At 43.1% G+C, this 23071-nt stretch overlaps 1 protein-coding gene across 6 annotated transcripts in view; it reads left to right on the top strand.

Annotated features, from left to right (window-relative positions):
• The window catches only part of THADA (THADA armadillo repeat containing), a 327427-nt gene that overhangs the window by 252786 nt on the left and 51570 nt on the right, over positions 1-23071 (top strand). For all 6 annotated transcript variants that reach the window (XM_086701217.1, XM_086701218.1, XM_086701219.1 and 3 more), the window contains 4 exons: positions 16888-17267; positions 17833-17951; positions 18285-18357; positions 21508-21661. In XM_086701217.1, the coding sequence (XP_086557343.1) occupies positions 16888-17267; positions 17833-17951; positions 18285-18357; positions 21508-21661 (726 nt within the window). The remainder of the gene's footprint in view (positions 1-16887; positions 17268-17832; positions 17952-18284; positions 18358-21507; positions 21662-23071) is intronic.

Consider the following 23071-nt stretch of genomic DNA (forward strand, 5'->3'; position numbering starts at 1 on the left):
ACTAGTGGTCCTTCGTGTTAGACGTGAGGAAACCTAAGGCACAGAGAAAACCGGCCAAGCGTCTCATGTGTAGTGAGACAGAAGAGCCTGGCTCCCCAGGTGTCGACACTGTGGCCCCGCAGCCCAATCGGGGCCAGAATTAGGAAAATCTCTACCTTGGGGAGGAGTGCCCTAGAACCCTGTTGGTTGTTTTGTCTTCCCATTCCTCTTCCTCTCTTGTAGAACCCCCAGGCCTTAGAGAGGGATCCCCTTTATAGGAGTTTCCAGATCATAGGCTTTCATGGGGATTTTCTTGCCTCATTTCTGTCTCTCCTGTGCCAGCAGTATATGCAATAACATGAGAGTGTACCGGGGACACAAGCAGTTACTAGAAAGAGAAAGCTTGACCGCTCCCAGGCAGCCACCTGCCCTTTTTCCCTTCACAAGTGGACCTACGGCCACTACATGAAGCACTTCCCAATTCCAGGCTGCTGGTGACTGCGTTCTGTGGTTCCTTTGTTAGTTGAGATTTATAGTTCAGATCTCATCATTCCGCCAAATGCAATAAACATTTTGTGTTACTAGAATGTAACTTTTATTGTTATTATTTTTCCTCTAAATGCCTTAAAAGTGACCAGCTTATGAGAGTGAAGTCAGAATCCCTAAGTAGTCTAAATGCCAAGTCAATGTGCTTTGTAGATCAATGTAAGATTAGAAGACAGGCTCTCATGTATTACTGCTTGTATTTATGTAATGGAAGTTAGGTAATGTAAGCACTCCCAAAGGCCAGCTTAGATGTTGATGATGGTCAAATGCTAAAATCTGTGACAAGTATTCAACAATGCCTTGTATTTGTACCACCTGGAACGTGAATAATATATGTGTGACATGAATAAGTATAAGGTCAATGATTTTTATGACATACTAACTTCCTTTACTTAAGTTCCTGGGAAATATAGCCAAACAATTACAGAGTATAAAAACATTGGCAACTTACAAACACCTGCTTTGATTATTTGGTCTAATTAGGTTAAATTTAACCAATCCCATCTGAACAAATTGAAAACAATTCTTATCTGTTCCCTTGGTCATGCACTTTTATCGGTGTTGGATGCAGATGTGTTTAATATGACACAGTTGGTGCTGTTCTCTCAGCTCTGGGTGGGAGATAAAAGGGAATTGAGAACATATTTTTAAAGTCTTCTGGGGACTTTTTATTTCTGGGCCTACAGCTATGAAATTTCAAGGAAAAAAAAACAGGCTTTGTTGTCAATAAATTAGTTGCTTTTCTCCAAAACACTAAACTGTCATCTGAATGGTTGCTTTTGCCAAAAGTATCTTTCCCAGGGAACAGCGAGCTCCTAAAATAAGCAGATGATTCTAGCTGCCTTTCGGAAGTCAGAATAATACAGGATGTGTTATTAGATTGCTAGGTTCATGTGGTGTTTACCCCTCGTTAATTCCAAGCCTTGGTGCTGAGTACATAGGCCCACGGTTCTTAGAATTTTAGAGTTTCGAGACCATTTAATCAGTAGGTGGAATGGAAACTATAGCAATTAAGTGACTTGCCCAAGGTCACACGGCTAGTTAGTGAAATAGTCAAGCTTCCCTGGTTCCTGGTGCAGTGCCCATTTCCATGACCAAAATTAAAAGCCTCGTAGTAGTGTGAGTTGGGCCAAGTGTCTAGACCTGTAACGGAGCTATGTCATGAAACCTTCTTACCCACATTTCCACCCCAAGAGTAAAATACTGTTCAAATGAGCAACTGGGGTCTCAGATAATCTGTGATTTCAGTTTTTCTCTGCGTTCCTATATTGCCCCACTCCAACAGCCCTCATCACAGATAATCTGTGTCCATTAAACTAGTTAAGCAAATTGTTTTTGAAAACTTATTCTGGACACTTCATATAAATGGAATCATACAGCATGTGGCCTTTTGTGTCTGGATTCTTAATGTTTTCAAGGTTCATCCATCTTGGATCATGAATCAACACTGTTCTTTTTTTATGGCAGAATAGTATTCCATTGGATCAGTATACCATGTTTTATTTATTCATTAGTTGATGGATTTTGGGGCTGTTATAAACAATACTGTTATGATTCATGGACAAGTGTTTGTGGGGATGTATGATTTCAGTTCTCTTAGGTATTGACCTAGGAGTAGAATTGCTGGGCCGTATGCCAGCTCTAAGTTGAACTTTTTGAGGAATTGGCAAACTGTTTCCAAAGAGATTGCATCAGTTTACATTCCTCCTACCAGCAACGTATGAGGGTTTCAATTTCTCCACATCCTTGATGGCACTTGTTATCGTCCATCTTTTTTATTATAGCCATCCCAGTGGGCATGAAGCAATATTGCATTGTGCTTTTGATTTGCATTTCCTTTATCAAAGGCTAGTGATGTTGAACATACTCTCTACTGCTAACTGGCCATTTATTTATCATCTTTAGGGAAATGTCTATTCAGATTCTTTGCCCATTTTTTAAAATTTAATTTATTTTTTTAATTTACATCCAAGTTAGTTAGCATATAGTGCAACAATGATTTCAGGAGTAGATTCCTTAGTGCCCCTTCCCCATTTAGCCCATACCCCCCTCCCACAACCCCTGCAGTAACCCTCAGTTTGTTCTCCATATTTATGAGTCTCTTCTGTTTTGTCCCCCTCCCTGTTTTTATATTATTTTTGCTTCCCTTCCCTTATGTTCACCTGTTTTGTATCTTAAAGTCCTCGTATGAGTGAAGTCATAGGATATTTGTCTTTCTCTGACTAATTTTGCTTAGCTTAATACCCTCTAGTTCCATCCGTTTGCCCATTTTTAAATTGGGATATTTGTCGTTTTATTCTTGAGTTGTAAGACTTCTTTATATATATGGATATTAATCCCTTATCAGTTATATGATTTACAAATATTTTCTCTCATTCTGTGGGTTGTCTTTTCACCTTCTTGGTAATGTCCTTTGATGTATAATTGTTAGTTTTGATGACATCTAGTTTATTTTTTCTTTTGTTGGTTGTGCTTTTGACATCAAATCTAAGAAACCATTGCCAAATCCAAGGTCACAGAGATTTGTACCCATGTTTTCTTCTTTCTTCTAAAGACTATATAGTTTTATCTCTTAACATTTAGGTTTCTGATACATTTTGAGTGAATTTTTGATTTGGTGTGAGGTACAGGTCCAGCGTACCTCAGGATTGCGTGTGGCTATCCATTTATCCCAGCACTATTTGTTGAAAGACTTTCATTATCCTTTCCCCCATTGAATTGTCCTGGTACCCTGGTCAAATAATCAATTGACCATAAATATATGAATTTATTTCTGGACTCTCAATTCTATGCTATTGTTCTACATGTCTGTCCTTATGGCAGAACTATACTGTCTTGATTTTCATTGCTTTCTGGTAACTTTTGAAATCAGAATATAAATCCTCCAACTTTATTCTTCTGTTTCAAGAGTTTTTTGGCTGGGTCCCTTATATTGTCATAAAATTTTAGGAAGTTTGTCTGTTTCTGCAAAAAAGGAAAGAAAGACTAGCTAGGGTTTTCATAGGTATTGTGTTAAATCTGTAGGTCCGTTGTCATTACAACAATATTATGTCTTCAGGTATTCAGATCAGAATACAGGATGTCCTTCCATTTGTTTAGATATTCAGCAATTTCTTTCAGTGACATTTCTTTCATGAACGCCTTTTGTTAAATAATTTATTCCTATGCTATTCTTTTTGATGCTGTTGTAGGTGGAATTATTTTCATAATTTCAATTTTAGGTTATTTGTTGCTACCATATGGAACTATAGTTGATATTTGTATATTAATCTTTTATCCTGCAACCTTACTGAACTCATTTATTAGAATTTTTTGGGCTCCTTAGGATTTTCTATATATGAGATCATGTCATGTGCAACATAGTTTTTACTTATTCCTTTCCAATCTGGATGCCTTTTATTTATTTTTCTTGCCTAATTGCCCTGGCTAGAACCTCCTATACAGTGTTAAATGGAAATGGCAAGAACAGACATTCTTGTCTTTTTGGGACCTTAAGGAGAGAGCTTTCTTCACCAGTCAGTATGTTGTCAGCTGTGGGTTTCTCATAGATAATCCTTTAACAGGTTGAAGAAGTTTCCTTTATTTCTAGTTTGTTGCGTCTTTTTACTGTGAAAGGGGTTGGATTTTGTCAAATTCTTTTTCTGTATCTATTGAGATGGATCATGTGTTTTGTTTTTTACTTTTATTAGTATGGTGTGACTCATGACTTTTTATTGCTGAGTAGTATTCCATTATATGTATGGTTTATATTAAATCACCAGTTGAGGGGCGCCTGGGTGGCGCAGTCGGTTAAGCGTCCGACTTCAGCCGGGTCACAATCTCGCGGTCCATGAGTTCGAGCCCCGCGTCGGGCTCTGGGCTGATGGCTCAGAGCCTGGAGCCTGTTTCCAATTCTGTGTCTCCCTCTCTCTCTGCCCCTCCCCCGTTCATGCTCTGTCTCTCTCTGTCCCAAAAATAAATAAACGTTGAAAAAAAAATTAAAAAAAAAAATAAAATAAATAAATCACCAGTTGAAATACATTTGGGCATTTCTACTTTTTGGAGATTGTGAAGAATGTGGCTCTGAGCATTCATGTAGAAGTGTTTCTGTGGGTCATGTTCTTATTCCTGTTAAGTAAAATCTAGGAAGGTGATCACTGGGTTATGATAAGAATTACAAGAAACTGCCAAACTAGGAAAACAAGTTTGGTATGCAAAGGGGCATACCACTTTGCATCGCCACCAGCACTGTATGAGAGGTCTAGTTGTTCAACATCCTTACCTAGACTTGGTATTATTGTCCCTCTAGTAGTTCTTCTATACATGTATATTTTTGGTAAAATGTCTTTTCAAATCTCTTGCATATTTCTTTTTTAAGTTGAGTTCTCTTATTGAGTCTTAGAGTTCTTTATTCTGAATATAAGTCCTTTATACAAATAGATATTTTCTACCTGTCTGTTGTTTATCTTTTCATTAACAATGTCTTTTGAAGAGCAAACATTTTGAATCTTGATGAAGTCCAATTTATCAATTTTTTCTTTGTTTTATGCTTTTTGTGCCCTAGTAAAGAAGTCTTTATCTATCCCAAAGTCACAAAGATGTTTGCTCATGTTTTCTTCTACAATTTTATATATAAGGTTTTACATTTAGCTCTTTGATTGACATCAACCAGATTTTCATGTATCTCATGAGATAAGTTGAAGTTCTCTTTTTCATTTCTAGCATACAAAAGGCCAATTGTTCCAACACCATTATTTCTTCAAATATTTTTTCCAGCCCTTTCCCTTTTTCTTCTCTTTCTGGGACTCCACTCAGATGTGTATTAGGTCACTGGAAGTTGTCCCACACATCACTGATGCCCTGGCAGTTTTTTCTATCGGTGTTTCGTTTTTGATAGCTTCTAATTCATGTCTCTAAATTCACTAGTCTTTTCTTTTGCAGTTTTTAATCTGCTGCTAACTCCATCTAGTGTATTTTTTTTATTTCATATATTATCTTGTTCAGCTCTATAAGTTTGATTTGTGTCCTTTTAATATCTTTCATATTTCTCTTTATCGTTTTCCATGTTTCTCTAGATTCTTGTCCATATGTAGCATGTTTATAGTAGCTGTTATCATATCCTTGTTTCTACTTCCATTATTATTATTGTTACTTTGGGGTCTATTTTTATTAATATTTCTCCCAGTTATGGGTCAAATTTTCCCATTTTTTTGCATGCATATAATTTTTTACTGGTGCCAGACAATATTAATTTTATGTTGTTGAGTGTTGGATTTATTTTATTCCTTTAAAGTGTTGGATTTTAGGGATGCCTGTGACTCTTGATCTCAGGATTGTGGGTTCAAGCCTCACTTGGCCATAAAACTTAGTTTAAAAAATTAAAATTAAAAGAAGTGTTGGACTTTGTTCTGACATATGGTTGTTACTTAGGATCCATTGGATTGCTTTTGGATCCATGCCAGGGCCTGCTTTTTTTTTTTTTTTTTTTTTTTCCTAGAGAGAGAGGGCATAAGTGAGCAAAGGGGAGGGAGAGAGGGAGAGAGAGAAAGAGAGAGAGACATGGGACTCGTGTTTTTACCCAAAGCGGGTGTGGATCTCACCCAGAGCGGTGCATGAGCTCACAAACTGTGAGAACATGACCCGAGCCGAAGTCAGATGCTTAACCACGGAGCCCCCAGGTCCCCCAGGGCTTGCTTTTAATAAGCTCTGTTTTGGCGGGTCCAATCTGAAGAGGAGCCTTTAGTTTAATGCAAATGTAGCTCCACTAACAAGACCTTTCTCGGTCTCTACCTGATGCCCCATGTATTACAAGGTTTTTCTACTCTAACTGGTGAGAGCATGAACTACCAGGAGCCGAGCTGAGCTTCCAGAATTGTTGGGCCCATGGCTCTCACGGTTCTTTCCGCAGCCTCATGGAGTTTCACCCCTTGTACATGCACATCGGTGTTCAGCAGAGACTCAGTAGGTTGCCTCTGCAGATCTTTGTTTTTGTACAGATACCTCGTCTTCACTATTCTGACCCACAAATTCCAGCTGCCTCCCCAAACTCAGAGCTTTCATCTTCTCCACTCAGCAAGATCTCTGGGCTCTGGGGCTCCCCTGCTATGGAAATTGCCTCTAGGTAGTAGTCTGGTGCAGTGGTGAGGCTTACCTTGTTTGTTTGGTCTCTGAAGTATCACACTGCCCATATCTAATGTTTATAAACAGTAATTTGTCACATTTTGTCCAGTTTTCTAGTTGTTTATGGCACAAGGGCAACTCCTGTAACAGTTAAACCTTGGTGGCCTGAAGCAAAAACCACTTGCATCACTTTGTTTTGAAACCTCTTGATGCCTCAACTGTACAATGGGGCTAATATGCTCTGAAGACCGGGGTGATGAAGGTCACATTAAAAAAATATATATGAAAACTTGAAAAGTTATGTCCCAAGAAAGGAAAAAATCCAGTGTTGGAAGAAAAGCAGCTATCAGGGAGGGGAAAAAAAGAAAAGAAAAGAAAAGCAGCTATCAGCAGTTAAAACTGATAGCAAAAACAGAGAAATGCATCATCTCATCCAGAGCAGGAGACAAAGCTTCTGTTGGTCCCATGGCCAGGTACACTTACTCCCAGGCTTACCTCTGTTGCTCATCTGGCAGAATGTACTTAACTTCTCCCTCCGTGATGGGGCTGGACTTCACGCTAAATAGCATAGACTCTGTTGGATCTGCCAGCTCTGCTGTACCTCACAGCATCATTCATGTGGGTGTTAGTCCGCAGCCCAGTAGTGCCAGAAACTTCTTGAGTCTTAGAGTCAGTTTCTCCCAGAACTGTGAACTGTGGCACCTGCAAGGGACTGAGATAGGTGGTTCTGGCTTCTCTCTTATCCCAGGAGACAAGACAGAGGTAAGCCCCAGTTACTTAAAGGAATCTTCCCAGCTAGCTACCTCCTTTCAAGTTGATTTCACACTGTATCTCATTGCCTAAGGGTGGAACAGAAGCCCCAGGTCTTTTGTGGGGAAAAGGCAGATCTAAACAAGGACGTCTAGAGTGTGATGCTAGGGAAATTCCTGATTTCCTAATCTTGTCCTTAGTAGCCAGTCACTGACAAAGAACCAGAAGCGCTGTTTGCTCAGAAGTAATTTTATGTTTGTGTCTTTGGGTTGTCATGTGTTTATCCACAAGTATTTCCTGACTTCCCCCTTGTGTTGGACAGGGGCCGATGGGATGGTGGGTGGAGTCCAGAAGTAAACCTTGGTCCCACCCAATGCCTGATGAGCTCATTTTTAGCCCAAATCCTTTTAGAGATCACTCCCAGAGCAGTCTCCCAAGCACCCTAAGCACAGGGACTAGGTTTTTATTTCCATGGGTTGACAAGATAGTCTTCAGATGGTATTCTCAGAAGCTCATCCTCCTTCCACAGCAGCAGATAAGGAATTCTGTGCTTAAAAAAAAATACATGCCTTTGAGAATATGCTGGGGGCAAGGGAAGGAGGGAATATTTTCAAAGGGACGGGTAAACAGGGCATAAAGGGGTTCAGAGACCTGGAAACAGAAGTAGGCAAGAAATAAGCAGCCAGCACCAGTTCATGGTGTTTCTCAAGACAAAGTTAGTCTCCAGATCCTTCCACCAGGTCATTCTACATGTTGGTTAGTGGAGGGGCCCCCGGGGTCAGGATTACAGTGCATTGGGAGGCACAGAGGATTAAATCCAGGAATGGAATTTCCCTTCGATAAGGAGAAGCCAAGATTTATTAAATCAGTTGATTTGTTGTTGTTGTTGCAGTTCCTATGGTTTCCTTTCCTCCCCAAATATATATATACTTTTTACTGACAAATTGCGCAAGGGGACATTAACATGCACAGAGTGTACAAATTGTCATCTGTGATTATTTTTAGAACCGGTTTGTCAACTGTTTGAGGTAGGAACTTTTGTTGGATGTGACTGCAGATCTCTCTGACCAGAGCTACAATCCTTTGAAATAGAAAACACTGTCCATGTTGCTGTGAATTAAAAATGAAGTCTGCTTTGTATTTGCTCACGCCCAACTTTTCTAAGGAAGCTGGAGATTCTGGGAGAAAGGGGGAGGATCCAAGAAACTTTAGAACAGTTCCATCTGCAAACTTTTCTTGACCTACTGGTACCAGAGCATTCAGAGCCTTTTCAGTATATGAAAGAGAAATCTATTCATTTGTTCATTCATTCATTCATTTGAGGCAGAGGCAACAGCATGTGCAAGGTCAGGCAAAAGAAAAAAACTTCTGATTCTTAGTGGCAAGTGACTACCACAGTGACATAATCAGTATCATTGTCATTTACACAATATCGCGGTAAGTGACTTATTCCATAGCAGTGAAACCATTTTTTTCTGTTTGGTTGGCCTTTTCAATCCTGGGGATCCTTCCCCCCTTCATGGGTACTGAAAGCTAGCTACTTAGAAGTAGAACAGGTTTAATGTGATTACCAGGAGTTTGGCGTCCCCTATAACCATCTCTGCTGGGCCAAGGAAGTGCTGTCTTGGGGCCAGCACACTTACTCTTTCTTTCCTATTTTACTTGGGCCAGTTCAACACAAAATCAGGCTATCTGGATTCATGACTTCACAGTGAAGGCCAGGAGCTTTTGGCCAAACACTAGATGAAGGGGTTGACTTATGATTAGGGGCCGTGGTGTTCAAAAACAAACACCAGTAAACACTAGTCACACACAAATTCAGCATGGCGACAAGGTGTTTACACCGCAGGAAGCGCAGATGATCTCAGATGGGTGGAGACAGTGGTTCTTAAAATGTGGTTCCTGCATAGCGGCATCAGTATCACCTGGGAATTTGTTAGAACTGTGATCTAGGGGGCCCTGCCCCAGGCCAACTGAGTCAGGAGCTGTGCAAGAGAGCACACTAAAGTCTGAGAACCTCTGGTCTGTGGGAGCAGCACAACCACCCTTCGGGGAATGTGTTTAGTGACTGGGGTGCCAGGTGAAACTGCCTTCTATTTTAATTGTTATTTTCCGATCTATCTGCTGAGTGCTTAGAGTTAAATTCGCCTAAATTAAATGCTCCTATGGCGAAACTCCACTGTATCCATAATTATGTAGCAATGATATCATCCCATGTTTTTTTTCCCAGAAGGTCCTTATTAAAGCTATTTAGATTAACATGCATCTTTTTAAGATTATGTTGATTTTTTTTTTAAGAAATTTTAACAGATCCATATGAGTAGCTCAAAATCAAAGATGAATGACCCACAGGCCTGCCCTTTGGGGCTAGGCTCCTCCTCTGGGGAGAAGACAGACTTCCCTAAATAATAAGACAGGATTTGTGACATAGGACACTGACGGTCCCTGCTCAGAGTATGTGCTGCAGGGCGCCTGGGTGGCTCAAGGGTCCAACTTCGGCTCAGGTCATGATCTCATGGTTTGTGAGTTTGAGCCCCACATCGGGCTCTCTGCTGTCAGTGTAGAGGCGGCTTTGGTTCCTCTGTCCCCTTCTCTCTCTGCCCAGCTTCTGCACTCACTCACTTGCTCTGTCTCCCTCTCTCTCTCAAAAACAAACTAAAAAGTATACATATATATGTGCTGCTTTTAAATCCTCTTTCGGCACCAGGTTGATGTTAGCACCCTACCTTGGTTAGTTAGGGAGTGGAACCTTTGAAATGCAGTTAATTTAGCAATCTCTAGTCATGTTGCAGACAGAACACTGAAATCTGCAGCTTGCCAAAGAACCAAGAACTGCTAAGATAACACATCAGAGATTACCAGAGGGAATTGTGTGAATGGACCACTGCGCTCCTTCACACAGACACTTTGCTCGCTGTCCCAAGGGACAGCGGTTCCCTGCGGTTCCCCCAGAGGAGACCTCTGTTAGGGTTGTCATGCTGTCCAAACAGATCAAACTCAGGAAACTGTTACCAGCTTCTCCAAAACTACAGTTCCCTTGTGCTGCACCCTGGTGACGCTTTCATAATAAAACTATAACCAAATGATATTATGGCAAATTTTTCTTAAAGCCAAATGTCTTTAAAGAATTGCCCTTGGGGGGACGCCTGGGTGGCTCAGTCGGTTTAAGCCTCCGACTTCAGCTCAGGTCATGATCTCGCAGTCCATGAGTTCAAGCCCTGCGTCGGGCTCTGTGCTGATAGCTCAGAGCCTGGAGCCTGTTTCGGATTCTGTGTCTCCCTCTCTCTCTGACCCTCCCCCATTCATGCTCTGTCTCTCTCTGTCTCAAAAATAAATAAACATTAAAAAATTAAAAAAAAAAAAAAGAATTGCCCTTTATGATGCCACCATGGGTTTGCTACTTTTTTCGGTGTTAAGATAGCCTTTCTTTTATGAAATGATGAATAGATGTTAGGTTTTTAACATCCTTCCTTGACAAGATAAAAAGCTGGCAACATATACCAGTCTGTCACATTGTTTTAGACATTTTCTCGGTCCTTGGATTCCAAACTTGGGGAATTATTTCCCCATTGAACCAGGACTTAGCACAGCCGGAGGTATTACCCTTCCAAGTGAATCCAGCATTAAGTCATGCCTTTGAAGGCTAGAAATACACTTGCTCTAAAGAAACAAAAAGTTAATTTCAAAAATGAAATCAAATTGGATGTTTAAAATCAGTCACACATACTTGGGTGACTGCACTGGTGAGAAAATCCAAAGACTTTCCAAATAAGGAGGGCTGGAAAAAACTCCCAATTAATAAGTTTGAAAAAATCATCTAATTTATGAAAAATAAGATGGGGCCATTAAAGGAGGGACTGGACTCTTTCATTGGAACACTTGGCTTTCCAAGAAAGATCGGAAGGAAGAAACCCAAAGCAATCAAAATTGAAATTGCAAACAGAAATGTTATCTTCCAGAGGAGAGAGGTGCTAAACCTCAGACTGAGGCACCCCACCGAAGAACTAACCTCAGTTTTTTGCATGCTGTGGATAATAGTCACGGACAGAAATGGGAATAAGTACCCTGTGTTGACCTAGGCTCTTAAACGCACTTGGTAGCACAGGACACGAAACCGTGCTTGGCCAGGGAGAGGTCCCAGTTGTGAAAAACATTTGGTGGACTCTGTCTTACCTGCTGTGGATGCAGAGCTGGTAAAGCAGGAGCTGGCAAGCCTGGAAGAATTACACTAGAGTCACCCAGGTCCCTTTAAAACCAGGCTTGCCCCGGCCATGTAGTTAAGTGCCCCCTGACCTAGGTGTTTTTCTAAAGCTCTCCAGGTGAATTGAACGCACTTCCTGGGCCCAGAAGCCACTGGGTCAGAGAGGAAAGCAATACGTACCTCTTCTTTAGTCACTGCAGCTACTTATGTTAAAGTATTGGTCATCTCTAACTCCAGCCTCCTGTTGCAGCTCGAGATGCCCTCAATGTAGGCCCAGGGGGAGAGGTGGACTGTGGTCCCCATGTAAGCGGGAACCCCATGAGACCGGAGCCTCGTCTTTCTATTTCACCACTACATCCTGCACCTAAAACAACCTGTACCCTGGGAGCCAGCATTGAGGCCTGCCAGGGGCCTTTATTCCAGCACTTGTTCATTCTTTTGAATTCCTAGTGGTTTCCCTCCTTTGATGTTTTTATTTGTAAGAGGAAAAGGGGTGTGGTGAATTCTCTACACTATAAAGAAGTACTGGGCTGGAATCAGTTGGACTCTGCTTGGGACTGCAAACCCCTGCCTACCCACACATGCATAAACCTTACAGACCCCCTATGAAAGTCGTGTCTCAGGAACATGATTTTCAGCTGGGCTACACAGCAGAATTAGCTGTTGGCTTCTTAAGACTGTAGGTGTCTGTACCCAACTGAAGCAACTGGATTAGAATAGGCCAGAGTGGGATTCAGGTGTGTGTGGTTTTAATAACCTCTGGTTAAGAACTATCACTTGAGGGCAGTGGTTTTCAAAGCACCTGGCTGGGCAGCATCAGCATCACCTGGGAGTTTATTAGAAAGGCAAACTGCACCTGGGTGGCTCATTCAGTTGCGCTTCCGACACTTGATTTGGGACACTTGATTTCAGTGATTCCAGAGTCGTGGGTCGAGCCCCTCATCAGGCTCTGCACTGAGTGTGCTCTCCTCCACTCGTGCACATGCTCTCTCTCTCACTAAAATTTTTTTTTTAATTTTTTTTTAACATTTATTTATTTTTGAGACAGAGAGAGACAGAGCATGAACGGGGGAGGGTCAGAGAGAGGGAGACACAGAATCTGAAACAGGCTCCAGGCTCTGAGCTGTCAGCACAGAGCCCGACGCGGGGCTCGAACTCACGGACTGCGAGATCGTGACCTGAGCCGAAGCCGGCCGCTTAACCGACTGAGCCACCCAGGCGCCCCTCACTAAAAGTTTTAAAGAATTAAAAAAATAGGGGCGACTATGTGGCTCACTCAGTCGGTTAAGCATAAGACTGGCTCAGGTCATGATCTTGTGGTTCGTGGATTCGAGCCCTGTTGTCGGTCTCTGTGCTGACAGCTCAGAGCCTGGAGCCCACTTTGGATTCTGTGTGTCCCTCTCTCTCTATGCTTCCTCCTCTCTCTCTCTCTCTCTCTCAAAAAGTTAACATTAATAATAATAATAAATAAATAAATAAAGTTTAAAAAAGTAAAGAAAAGAAATGCAAACTCTCAGCTTCTTCCCCAGACTTCCTGAATCAGACTTTTGGGGATGAGGCCCAGGCGGCAGTCTGTGGGTTAGCAAGCCCTCCAGGTGATTCTGATGCTCACTCCAGTTTGAGAAACTGTGCTCTAGGTCATCTCTTTGGGTCTTGGTGCACAATGAAGTAGTTAGGAGAAAGTATCTAAATGAATGTCATTTGATAACTCGTAGCTTGTGGTTCTGACCTGACTCCTCCTCGGCTGACACACTAACTCAGCGAACCTATTCTTGGTCTCTCTTCGTCTCTCAACCTCCCCTGGAGCATTTGCCATTTCCACCTCCAGTCAGGCACCTCTGGGCAGCCTTCAGGACCCATCTTAAATGTTGTTTCCTCGTGAAAGTTTTTATTTTGTCTCCCCCTCACCCCCTTAGAAAGTATGTGCCCATCACATTCGTTCTGGTCCTTCATTGACTCATGTACTCTCTTTGCAACCTTGGGCAAGTAACTTAACCTCTCTGTTTCATCATCTGTAAAATGGGAATAATAATAGCACCTACTTCTTCAAATGAGTTAATACTTGTGGAATTAGAATAGTACTCAAGTGTCAATTCTAAAAGTAATTATTATTCCTAGCATTAAATAATGGGTATATAACATTCTATAGTGCATGCCACATAAATGTAGCTTTTCTTGCTAACAATTGTAGAGCTCTAAGCATTTTGCAATTTTTGTTGTTGTCTTTATCTTCCCATTAGTTATAAAGCTTTTTAATAGCAAGTAATTTTTCTTTCTCAACTCTGAATCTCTCTCTCCCAAAGTACGTAGTAAATGCTTATGCTCAGTAAATGCTTATGGAATTGTACTGAACTGCACTGGCAACGTAGGCCAAGAAGTCCCAAAGGAGACCTTCCTAAGCTTGTCCCCCATCTTCCATTTCTTTAGGGCAGTGCCTTCAGTCCTTGGGTTCTTGATGATGTCATCCTTTGTCAAGGCCCTAGAGGAAGCAAGTGGGGCTGGGTGCCTGGCTCTTGAGTCTAGTGAATGATGCACTCTGCTTGGAGTATCTCTCTTTTAGATAACAGGTTCGTCTGAAAATTGTCCAGAATGGCCTAGACAGTTCTTCCTGTTTCTTATTATGTTCTAAAGAGCAGATCTCTGAGCCATGTTTCTGACTCCTTGCCAACAAATGAAATTCCTTTTTAAGGCAGTGTTATCCTGAGGCAGCAGTGGGTGGGAAGAGTGAGGAAGTGGCACCTGAAGACCACATGGTGTGGTCTCATCACTAAATTGTAGTGGGATAGGTTTTTAGGCACTGAATAGAGATGGTGGGGCACCTGGGTGGCTCAGTTGGTTGAGCATCCAACTTCGGCTCAGGTCATGATCTCACGGTTTGTGGGTTCGAGCCCCGCATTGGGCTCTGTGCTGACAACTCAGAGCCTGGAGCCTGCTTCAGATTCTGTGTCTCCCTCTCTCTCTGCCCCTCCCCTGCTCGTGGCTTGTGCGCTACGCTCGCTCGCGCGCTCTCTCTCTCTCTCTCAAAAATGAATAAACATTGAAAAATTTAAAAAAAAGAAGAAGAAGAAAATAGAGATAGTGACACAGAGGTTGAGGATCCCAACTGTCTGGGGCTTCCCTGCTGCTTTGTAAAGATGGCTGCCCTCCCACTTGAACTCGGACTTCTGCAGACTCTGAGTTAAGAGCAAAGGTGTGTCTGCAACCACAGGCGGCAGTTGGCGGTGGTGTTTTCCGTGGGGCACAGTCATATGGGAGCCTGAGCCCCCACTTTGCCTTTTGGGGCAAACTTCTTTTTGCAGCAATTTGATGTGTAACATGAATATTCTATATTCTTAATCCCTGGATTATCGCAAGCCTGTAAGGTTTTGCAATTTCAAGTAAGTTTTTTCTGTTATCATAATCTTTTATATTTCTATTATGTTTATGATAGTTTTCTAGAAGTCAGTAGTGTTGACTGAGTTATGAGATACCTAAATTCAGCAAGGCCTTTGATGAAGTCTGTCCTGATGTTCTTGTAGGTAAAATCCCACGCACAGTTAGGTAAATGGTAAAGTTAGGAGGATTTATAACTGGCTAGTTAATGAATTGGGGAGAGTTTAGAGTAGGTAGGGGGCGGGGCTAGGAGCTGCCTGTAACACTCACTGATACCCTCTGCCCTCCACACTGGCCCAGTCCACAGTTTCACTAATTCTTTGCGGCCATTTATGGCATGCTTGTCAAACTGAGGTTTACGTAACTTCTGTTGGATGATGAATGTGTTGTGTGAAGCATCTGGGTTCTGGGAGGTACCCAAGACTCCTCCCCCATTCAGTGCCCAGTGCTGCCAATTTGATTCCCTCACTGCTTCTCAAATCCATCTTCCCCTAGCCCTTCCTTACTTTAGGCCCTCATCCCTTCTCTCCTAGATGACTGCCTGACCTTGTCACTTGAAGTAACGCCCCAGTGGCATTCCCTTGCCTCCAGAAGAATGTCCAGGCTCCTTCATGTGGCCCAGGAGGCTCTGCAGGTCCTGGCCACAGTACTTCTCTAGCACCATCTCGAATTCTGTGCTGTAGTGATAGCAGACTGTCTGTGGTTCCCCACGTGGTCCATTCTGGTTCGTGTTTTTGAACCTTTGCTCTGCTTTGGTGGCTCCAACACATTCTCCCCTCCCTTCCCCTTAAAGACTCATTATCATTTACACCACTGTATTGGAATCACCTAGTCATTCATTTCTCACTCTCAAACTGAACTATAATCTCCTTATGGGCAGTGTTCTTATTTTACTTAGCACCCAGTGCATAGTAAGCAGGCAATAAGTGTTTTTTGATCAGAAGTGAGAGTACAAAGAGATCTTGGCAATCTAAAAGGCAGGCCATAAAACTTAACAGGGAGATAAAATTTAACAGGGATTCTACTTGGGTTTAAAACAAACAAACAAAGAAAACAAGTCCTGATCTAAGTACTGAGTACAAGGTGGGAGAAAGATGACTCACCACCCTCAGTAGACCATGTAAAAAAAGAAAGGCTGTGGTTTCAGTTGACTTTAAGATCCACATGAGTCAACAAGTGTGATGTGCCTCCAGTAACCTAGTGTCAGAACAGGGAAAGCCATCGTCCTGTGGGTCGTATCATGTGAGAAAATCATGTTCCATTCTACGGGGCCAGACCTCAAGAGGGGTGAAGCATGTCCGAAGGAGGGCAGCTAGAATAGCGAGAGAAGGCAAGCCCCACCGTGTGGGGAGTAGCTAAAGGAAGCAAGGGTGTTTTGTCCAGAGAAGACCGGGGCTGTAATGCCTGAAGGGCTCATTGGGAACCACAAAATGCAAAATTAGGCCAGTGAGTAGGAACTCCCAAAAGAACTTGGTGACACTTTGATCTGCTAACAATGGAATAGCCTGTCTTGTGAGCTCCGAGTCACTGTAGGGGTCCATCAGGAGCCTCCAAGGAAAGGTGCTGGAGAGGGAACTGAGCCCCTAAAGGAAGTTCGGACTAGCTGGCCTTTTATCCTGCTCAACTCTGAGGCCTAGTGACTCAAGAGGTTCCTGAGTCCATACCTATTGAATGTTGGGGAGGGGTGCCAGGACCACATCTTCTGATAGCAACATTGTGAATTACCTAAACAGAAATTGCTTCTAGGCAAATGTAGTAAGTTCAGACTTCTGAGCCTAAGTGGGCTAGTCGCTTATTACATCATTCATGTGAAATCTGTTCAAGAAAGGCATCTGGTAGTGCCACCCCCATGTACCCAGAGCCTTGCAGTGTCCACTGTCCTTTTGTGGAACTTTGAATAAAGTGATAACCTCTTTCCCTTTGCTTTTTTGCTCTTTCAGCTCTGGAGCATCTTGGCTTCTGGGGGGACATCAGAAGGATCATCTCAAGATCAGAGCTGATAACAGGATTCCCCTATACCTTCACAGTGCCAGGCCTGCCCCAGTACCTCCAGAGCCTCACCAAACTAGCCATCTCTGCAGTGTGGGCAGTGGAGGCCCAGGCTGGAGAGCAGGCAAGGGACATTCCCATATCCTTCTCCCAGCTGTTGGAGTCTTCTTTCCCTGAAGTGCGCCTGCTGACATTAGAAGCCCTGTTGGAAAGGTTTTCAACAGCAGCCTCTGGATTAGGAGAGAAGGGACTGCCACCCTTGCTGTGGAATATGGGAGGGACATTCTTGATGTTGGCCATGAAGGAAAATCACCCAGAATGCTTCTGCAAGGTAAAGTCTCTGTTGTATTCACCATCCCCTCCGCTCCCCACGTTCTTTGGCAAGCTCACCGTAACAAGACTGTGTAGGCATGATTGGGTTTGGCTTCTCCCGCAGCCGCAGGAAGGAGATGCAGTGTCTAGTGGGCAAGAACTCTTCGTATAGTACTTGTCATGGCTTCATGACAGTGGTAATGATGATGGCAATAAGCCAAGATAGAGAATGGGAGTGAGCCACTCTGTGCTCTAAGAAAGACAGCATTGAAAATTGGCTGTAGAATGTGGCAAAGGGTGGTCTTTATTGACATGGCTTTATTCATGGCCACCGAGAAAGCATCATCAAAGGGGAAAGGGCACTGATTAGGAATTGGGGCATCTAGACTCTGATCCCAGGTCACTAAGGTCCCTCGGGTATGTCACTACTCCACCCTGTCTTGGTCTCCCAAAAGTATTAAGGGAGAAATAAGTCAGTGGACCTATTTGAAAGATAGATTCCTATTAACGGTACAAGTGATGGTTATTGGGCTTCTGAAGACTTTCTCCTGAGCTTTTTTCCCCCATGGATCTGACACACACAGATACTGAAAATTCTTCATCGCATGGACCCCAGTGAGTGGCTTCCCGAGACGGAGCACTGTATCCATTTAACCCCAAAGGAGTTCCTGATCTGGACGATGGATATTGCTTCCAATGAAAGGTTTGCGCCCAATACCCCTGTGCAACCTCGGCATCACACGTGGTCCCAGCAGTCAGTTATATAATGAACTTGCGCACAGTCCTGGGCTAAAGGCTCAGGTCCTGTGTTTCTTTCTAAAACTCTACCTAGGAGCATGTTCTAAGCTCAAGTCATAGGATGATGTCAGAGTTTCACATTAATAATCGAAAGGTAATTACTTCTGGAGGCATTTGTATGGTCATGAGCTGAGCATTTCTAGCATTCACAGTGGCATCGATTACAGACTGATGCAAAAACCCATCTGTATATAAAGTAGGTTTGGTTTTATTTTGTGTGTGTTTTGGCTTTTTCTAGGTCTGAAATTCAAAGTGTAGCTCTGAGACTTGCCTCCAAAGTGATTGCCCACCGCATGCAGACGTGTGAGGAGGTAAGGCTGATTCTGCCTCTGGCCTAGGACCTAGGTTTTTGTGCTCACATCTGTGGGGAAGGTGTCAATTAAAGTGAGATGTCTCAGCAAGCAGAACCACTGCTGTATGCACATGTGGCCTCTACCAAATGTTATTCAGGTGGATTTTTCACTTTGGGTATAACTCGTCAAGAATTTTCCACCATTGGCATGTCTTTTCTCTTGTTCTGGGCACGTTTGATTAGAGTCCCTTAGGATAACACAGCCTTCTCCCATGGAACACACACACACACACACACACACACACACACTCACACACACATGCTCAAACCCTTTTTTTTCCCCCTATTTTTCTAGCTAGCCTCTTTATTTTAAAAAATGAGTGAGCGGGGCGCCTGGGTGGCTTGGTCGGTTAAGCGTCTGACTTCAGCTCAGGTCATGATCTCACGGTCTGTGAGTTCGAGCCCCGCGTCGGGCTCTGTGCTGACAGCTCAGAGCCTGGAGCCTGTTTCTGATTCTGTGTCTCCCTCTCTCTCTGCCCCTCCCCTGTTCATGCTCTGTCTCTCTCTGTCTCAAAAATAAATAAACGTTAAAAAAAAAAATTAAAAAAAAAAAATGAGTGAGCAAGTCACTAGGATTGCATCCTGGCCAACCGAGCATGACAGTACGTTGCTAAGGCTTAAATATTCCCCCAAAACATGGCCTAGCTGGCTTTGTATAGAGGGCCGGATGTGCCTCATCTGTCTCCCGTGTCCTTTGGGGGAGAGGCAGAACCAAAGTAACTGAAACAACTTCCTGGGAAGATGCCTTAAGACAAATACATGTGTACTTAGGGGTGTACAAGAAAGCTGCCACCGTCAGAGAATTATTATTATTTTTTTAAATGTTTACTTTTGAGAGAGAGAGAGAGAGAGAGAGAGAGAATGCATGCAGGGGAGGGGCAGAGAGAGAGAGAATCCCAAGCAGCTTCCACACTGTCAGCACAGAGCCTGACACGGAGCTCTCATGAACCGTGAGATCATGACCTGAGCTGAAATCAAGAGTCAGATGCTTAACTGACTGAGCCACCCAGGGCGCCCCTCCATCAGAGAATTATTATAAGTAGAAGGCGGTAGATACTGTAGTAAAAGTACCTGAAGCTCCTGGTTACATGTGACCACACCGTGATAGTGGCAGCACAGTTTCACAGGTTCCAGTCCCTTACAGGAGCACTGCCAGAGGTACTTGGAGGTCAGAAGATGAACAAGGATGGAGGGACAGTGGCATGAGTGAGAAGGAGGGTTAGATTGTGATATTAAATGCCCTGTTAGAGAGGAGGCTGGAGGATTTCAGAGGAGGAAGGGAGTGTAGGGATGCTAAAGAGAAGACTTCACAGAGGAGGTCACTGAGTTCAGAAGGAACAGAGGGTGAGAGCTAAGTGTGCCAGGAGGCTAAAGCTGGCTGGTCACTAGGAGAAAAGAGCCCAAAAAAGTCAGTGGTGTGTGTTGGGGGCTTGAGGGGGAGAGGTTTGTAGGAAGGGAGAGGATTTACTGGAAAAAAACAAAGCTACATCCCCGAGGGGAATAAAAAACAAGTTCTAAGAAAGTAGTCACAGGGCAGCCTGTCACATCTGCCAGAAGACAGTGTTCTCATCTACAGCTGCTTTTAACCAGTTGTCATGTGCATCTTAAAGGCACTGCGTGGTACTTGAATGAAACGATATTTGATGAAAATTGGGAGTTTTCCAGGGAGAGAAAAATTAACAAAACCATAGAGAAACACATAAAAGAAGTTCCCAGGAAGACCTGAGTTTCTTTGTACATTGGGAGCCAGCCTGTTCCTCAAGGTCTAAGTTGCTCATTGGTTCAGTTCCACAGAGCCCCATAGATGGTTATTTTGAACATTTAAATTGATAGGGGAAATAAAGTACATTTGGAACAATAATCCCCTTTGTAGAATAAATAGAAAACCAGGGTTTAAAAGATAGAAATAATCCAAATGTCCATCAACTGATGAATGGGTACACAAATGTGGTATGTCCATTCAATGGAATATTATTCAGTCATAAAAAGTAATGAAGTGCTGATACATCTGTAGCATGGATGAACCTTGAAAACATGCTAAATGAAAGAAGCCAGTCACAAAAGATCATGCATTGTATTGGTCAGTTTATATGGAATGTCCAGAATAAGCAAATCCATAGAGACAGAAAGTAGATTAGTGGTTTAGGGCTGGGTCACTGGGGAGCTGACAGGATGGAGGATGGTGTGGGATTTCTCTTTTTGGTGATGTTCTGAAATTTACTGTGGCAAATGGGTTGTATAAACCAGTGAATATACTAAAAACTCAATTATATACTTTAAATGGGTAAATTATATGGTGAATTGTATCTCAATAAAGAAAGCTATTAGTATTTAAAAAAAAATAGAGCTTTGTTTAAACAACAGTGTTAGTTAGGAAGCTGCTGTAAGTGTTGTAGCAGAAACTCACAAATACCATGGCTTACACTAGATCACAGCAGTCAAAGCAGTTATGGTGGCTGGACTGCATTAGGCCGTCAGGCCCTTGTTCCTTTTTCTGCTGTTCTCAACATGACTTCCATCTCATGGTCCCAGACGGATGCTTCAACTTCCACCATCTTGTCCTTATTCAGCTAGCAGGAAAGAGAAACCTAGGAAGGGAAGGTCATAGCTGTTTCCTAAGGCATGACTAAAAGTGTACCGTTAGTCAGAACTTAATCACATATTACTCCCAAGTGCAGGGGCGTCTGGGAAATGTAGTCTTCAGCTGGGTACCCACATGCCCAGCCAAAAATCTGAGGTTCTGTTACTAAAGACAGGAGCATCTCATTCCTGGGGACAACAGTATTACTTGCTGCCACAGTCTTTCCCCAAAAGGCTTGTCTTTACTGAAGCTGTCAAATACACTGATGTTCTGATACCCTGATTTGCATCAGAAAGACTCCAGAAACTTGTTCGCTAGTTCTACTGACTCAGTATTACTGAAAGTCAGATTTTCTCCCCTGGGCTTGTTTATTTCTCCCTAGTTGGGTTGGAAAAGCAACTAAAAAACCATTCTCCCCCTGCAGTAAGAGCTAATTTGCAGATCCAATGGGGTGTATGTAGCTCGTCCCTAACACCATGTCAGCCCCTGACCACATCTGCTGAACTGCCATATGCTTTGTGCTTTCAGACCAGGGACTCCATGGTCCCCACACTGAAGCAGTGGGTTCGGTTGGTCGCCGCATCCTGTGGAGAACACCTTCCCACAGAGTCCAGGCTGGCCGCTGCCGAAGCCCTCACCAGCACCACACCGTTCTTGCTCACCAGCCCGGATCCCGTTCTCGGTAAGTGTCCTGGGCACAGGGAGGTCCATTGTGCCAAGTGTGCTAGAAGTGTGAATAGATACTCCAGGGTTAAGAAGAAGGGAAGGTGAAAATTGACCCATGTGCACCGTACCTTCGTCTCTTTCAAATGCCACCCCTGCCCCTGCCCCTACCAACCCTTGCCAATTCCTCATTTTTCCCCAACAGCTTCTTTCAATCTTGCCCTCAAAGCCATTCTCCTTAATGCTTCCAAAAGCCTCTGTGGTCTTTCTGAAATACAGATCTGATCGTTTTACTCCACTGCTTAAAGCCTTTGAGTGGGTTCCCATTGCCTTCAGCATAAAATCTAAACACCCTTTCACACGGCTTGATGCCCTGCCCAGCCCTCCCTGCTCATCGGCCACCACTCCCAAACATAGGCTCCGTGCATCATCGGTAGGGAACAGTTCTTTAAACAGACTGCTGCTTGAATGACTTCTGTTTGTCTTTCAAGACTCACCCTAACCGTCACCTCTTCCAGGAAGCCTGATGCAATGATCTTGGTGAGAAAGGAATGGGTCAGGGTGAAGCCGGGGCATTAAAGAAGAAGAAAGGACAGGCTCAAAAGGCGTTTGGGAAGCAAATCAATAGGACTTGGTGTTGAGGTTAATGTGAAAAGCAGATTCAAAGAATAAGAATAAGCCATGGTCCCTGCATGCAGAGAGCTCTCAGTGGAGTTGTGGAGAAAGGATTTACAGACTCAAGGAAAGAATTGTTCTTTTAGACGGTGAGACTCAAATTTTCAGTGTTAGCATAGTTCAGACCATTGAAATGTCTCATGTGTCTGGATATCTCTGGGAAACAAAGTTGTCTTTGATATCTTTTTAATTCTTTCCTCTAAGTGACTTCCACACATTTTTCTTACACCCAAAGGAAAGCTGGAAGGGGCCTTCAGTGATTGGGATTTAATCATCAGACCCAGAGGAATAAGAGCAAAGCTTTACCAAAAACTTTGGTGAAGCCTCTCCAGTGGGGATAGCAATTGTAGCATTTTCTGGGTAACTTTGGCCACTGTAACCCTAGCTCGGATGAGGCAAAATGTGTGTGAAATAACTTGGAATTCTGAGCGAAATTGAGTCCTGGTTAAGAGCCATTGGTTCATAATCAGTTCCTGGAGCTGGTTATAGCATTATATGCAGTAAGGAAGGAGGTCAGTGGTGGCTGAGGGCCTGTAAGAGCATGAAAAATAGGTACAGAACTAAAAGACAAAGGACATAAAAGTGCATGGGGACAAGTCAAGGACAGAACAAAGTCATTTAAGGAAAAAGAAAAATCAAAATGGACTAAAAAGGGAAGATTGAAGATCTCTGAGAGTATAAATGACCATGTTAAAAAGGAAAATATTAAGAAAGGAAAATATTAAACCTGAGAGAACAATTAGAGTGCATAGAT

The sequence above is a fragment of the Puma concolor genome, chromosome A3 (assembly GCF_028749965.1).
Source record: "Puma concolor isolate L17-30 chromosome A3, mPumCon1.1.hap2, whole genome shotgun sequence".
In the NCBI taxonomy this organism is placed as follows: domain Eukaryota; kingdom Metazoa; phylum Chordata; class Mammalia; order Carnivora; family Felidae; genus Puma; species Puma concolor.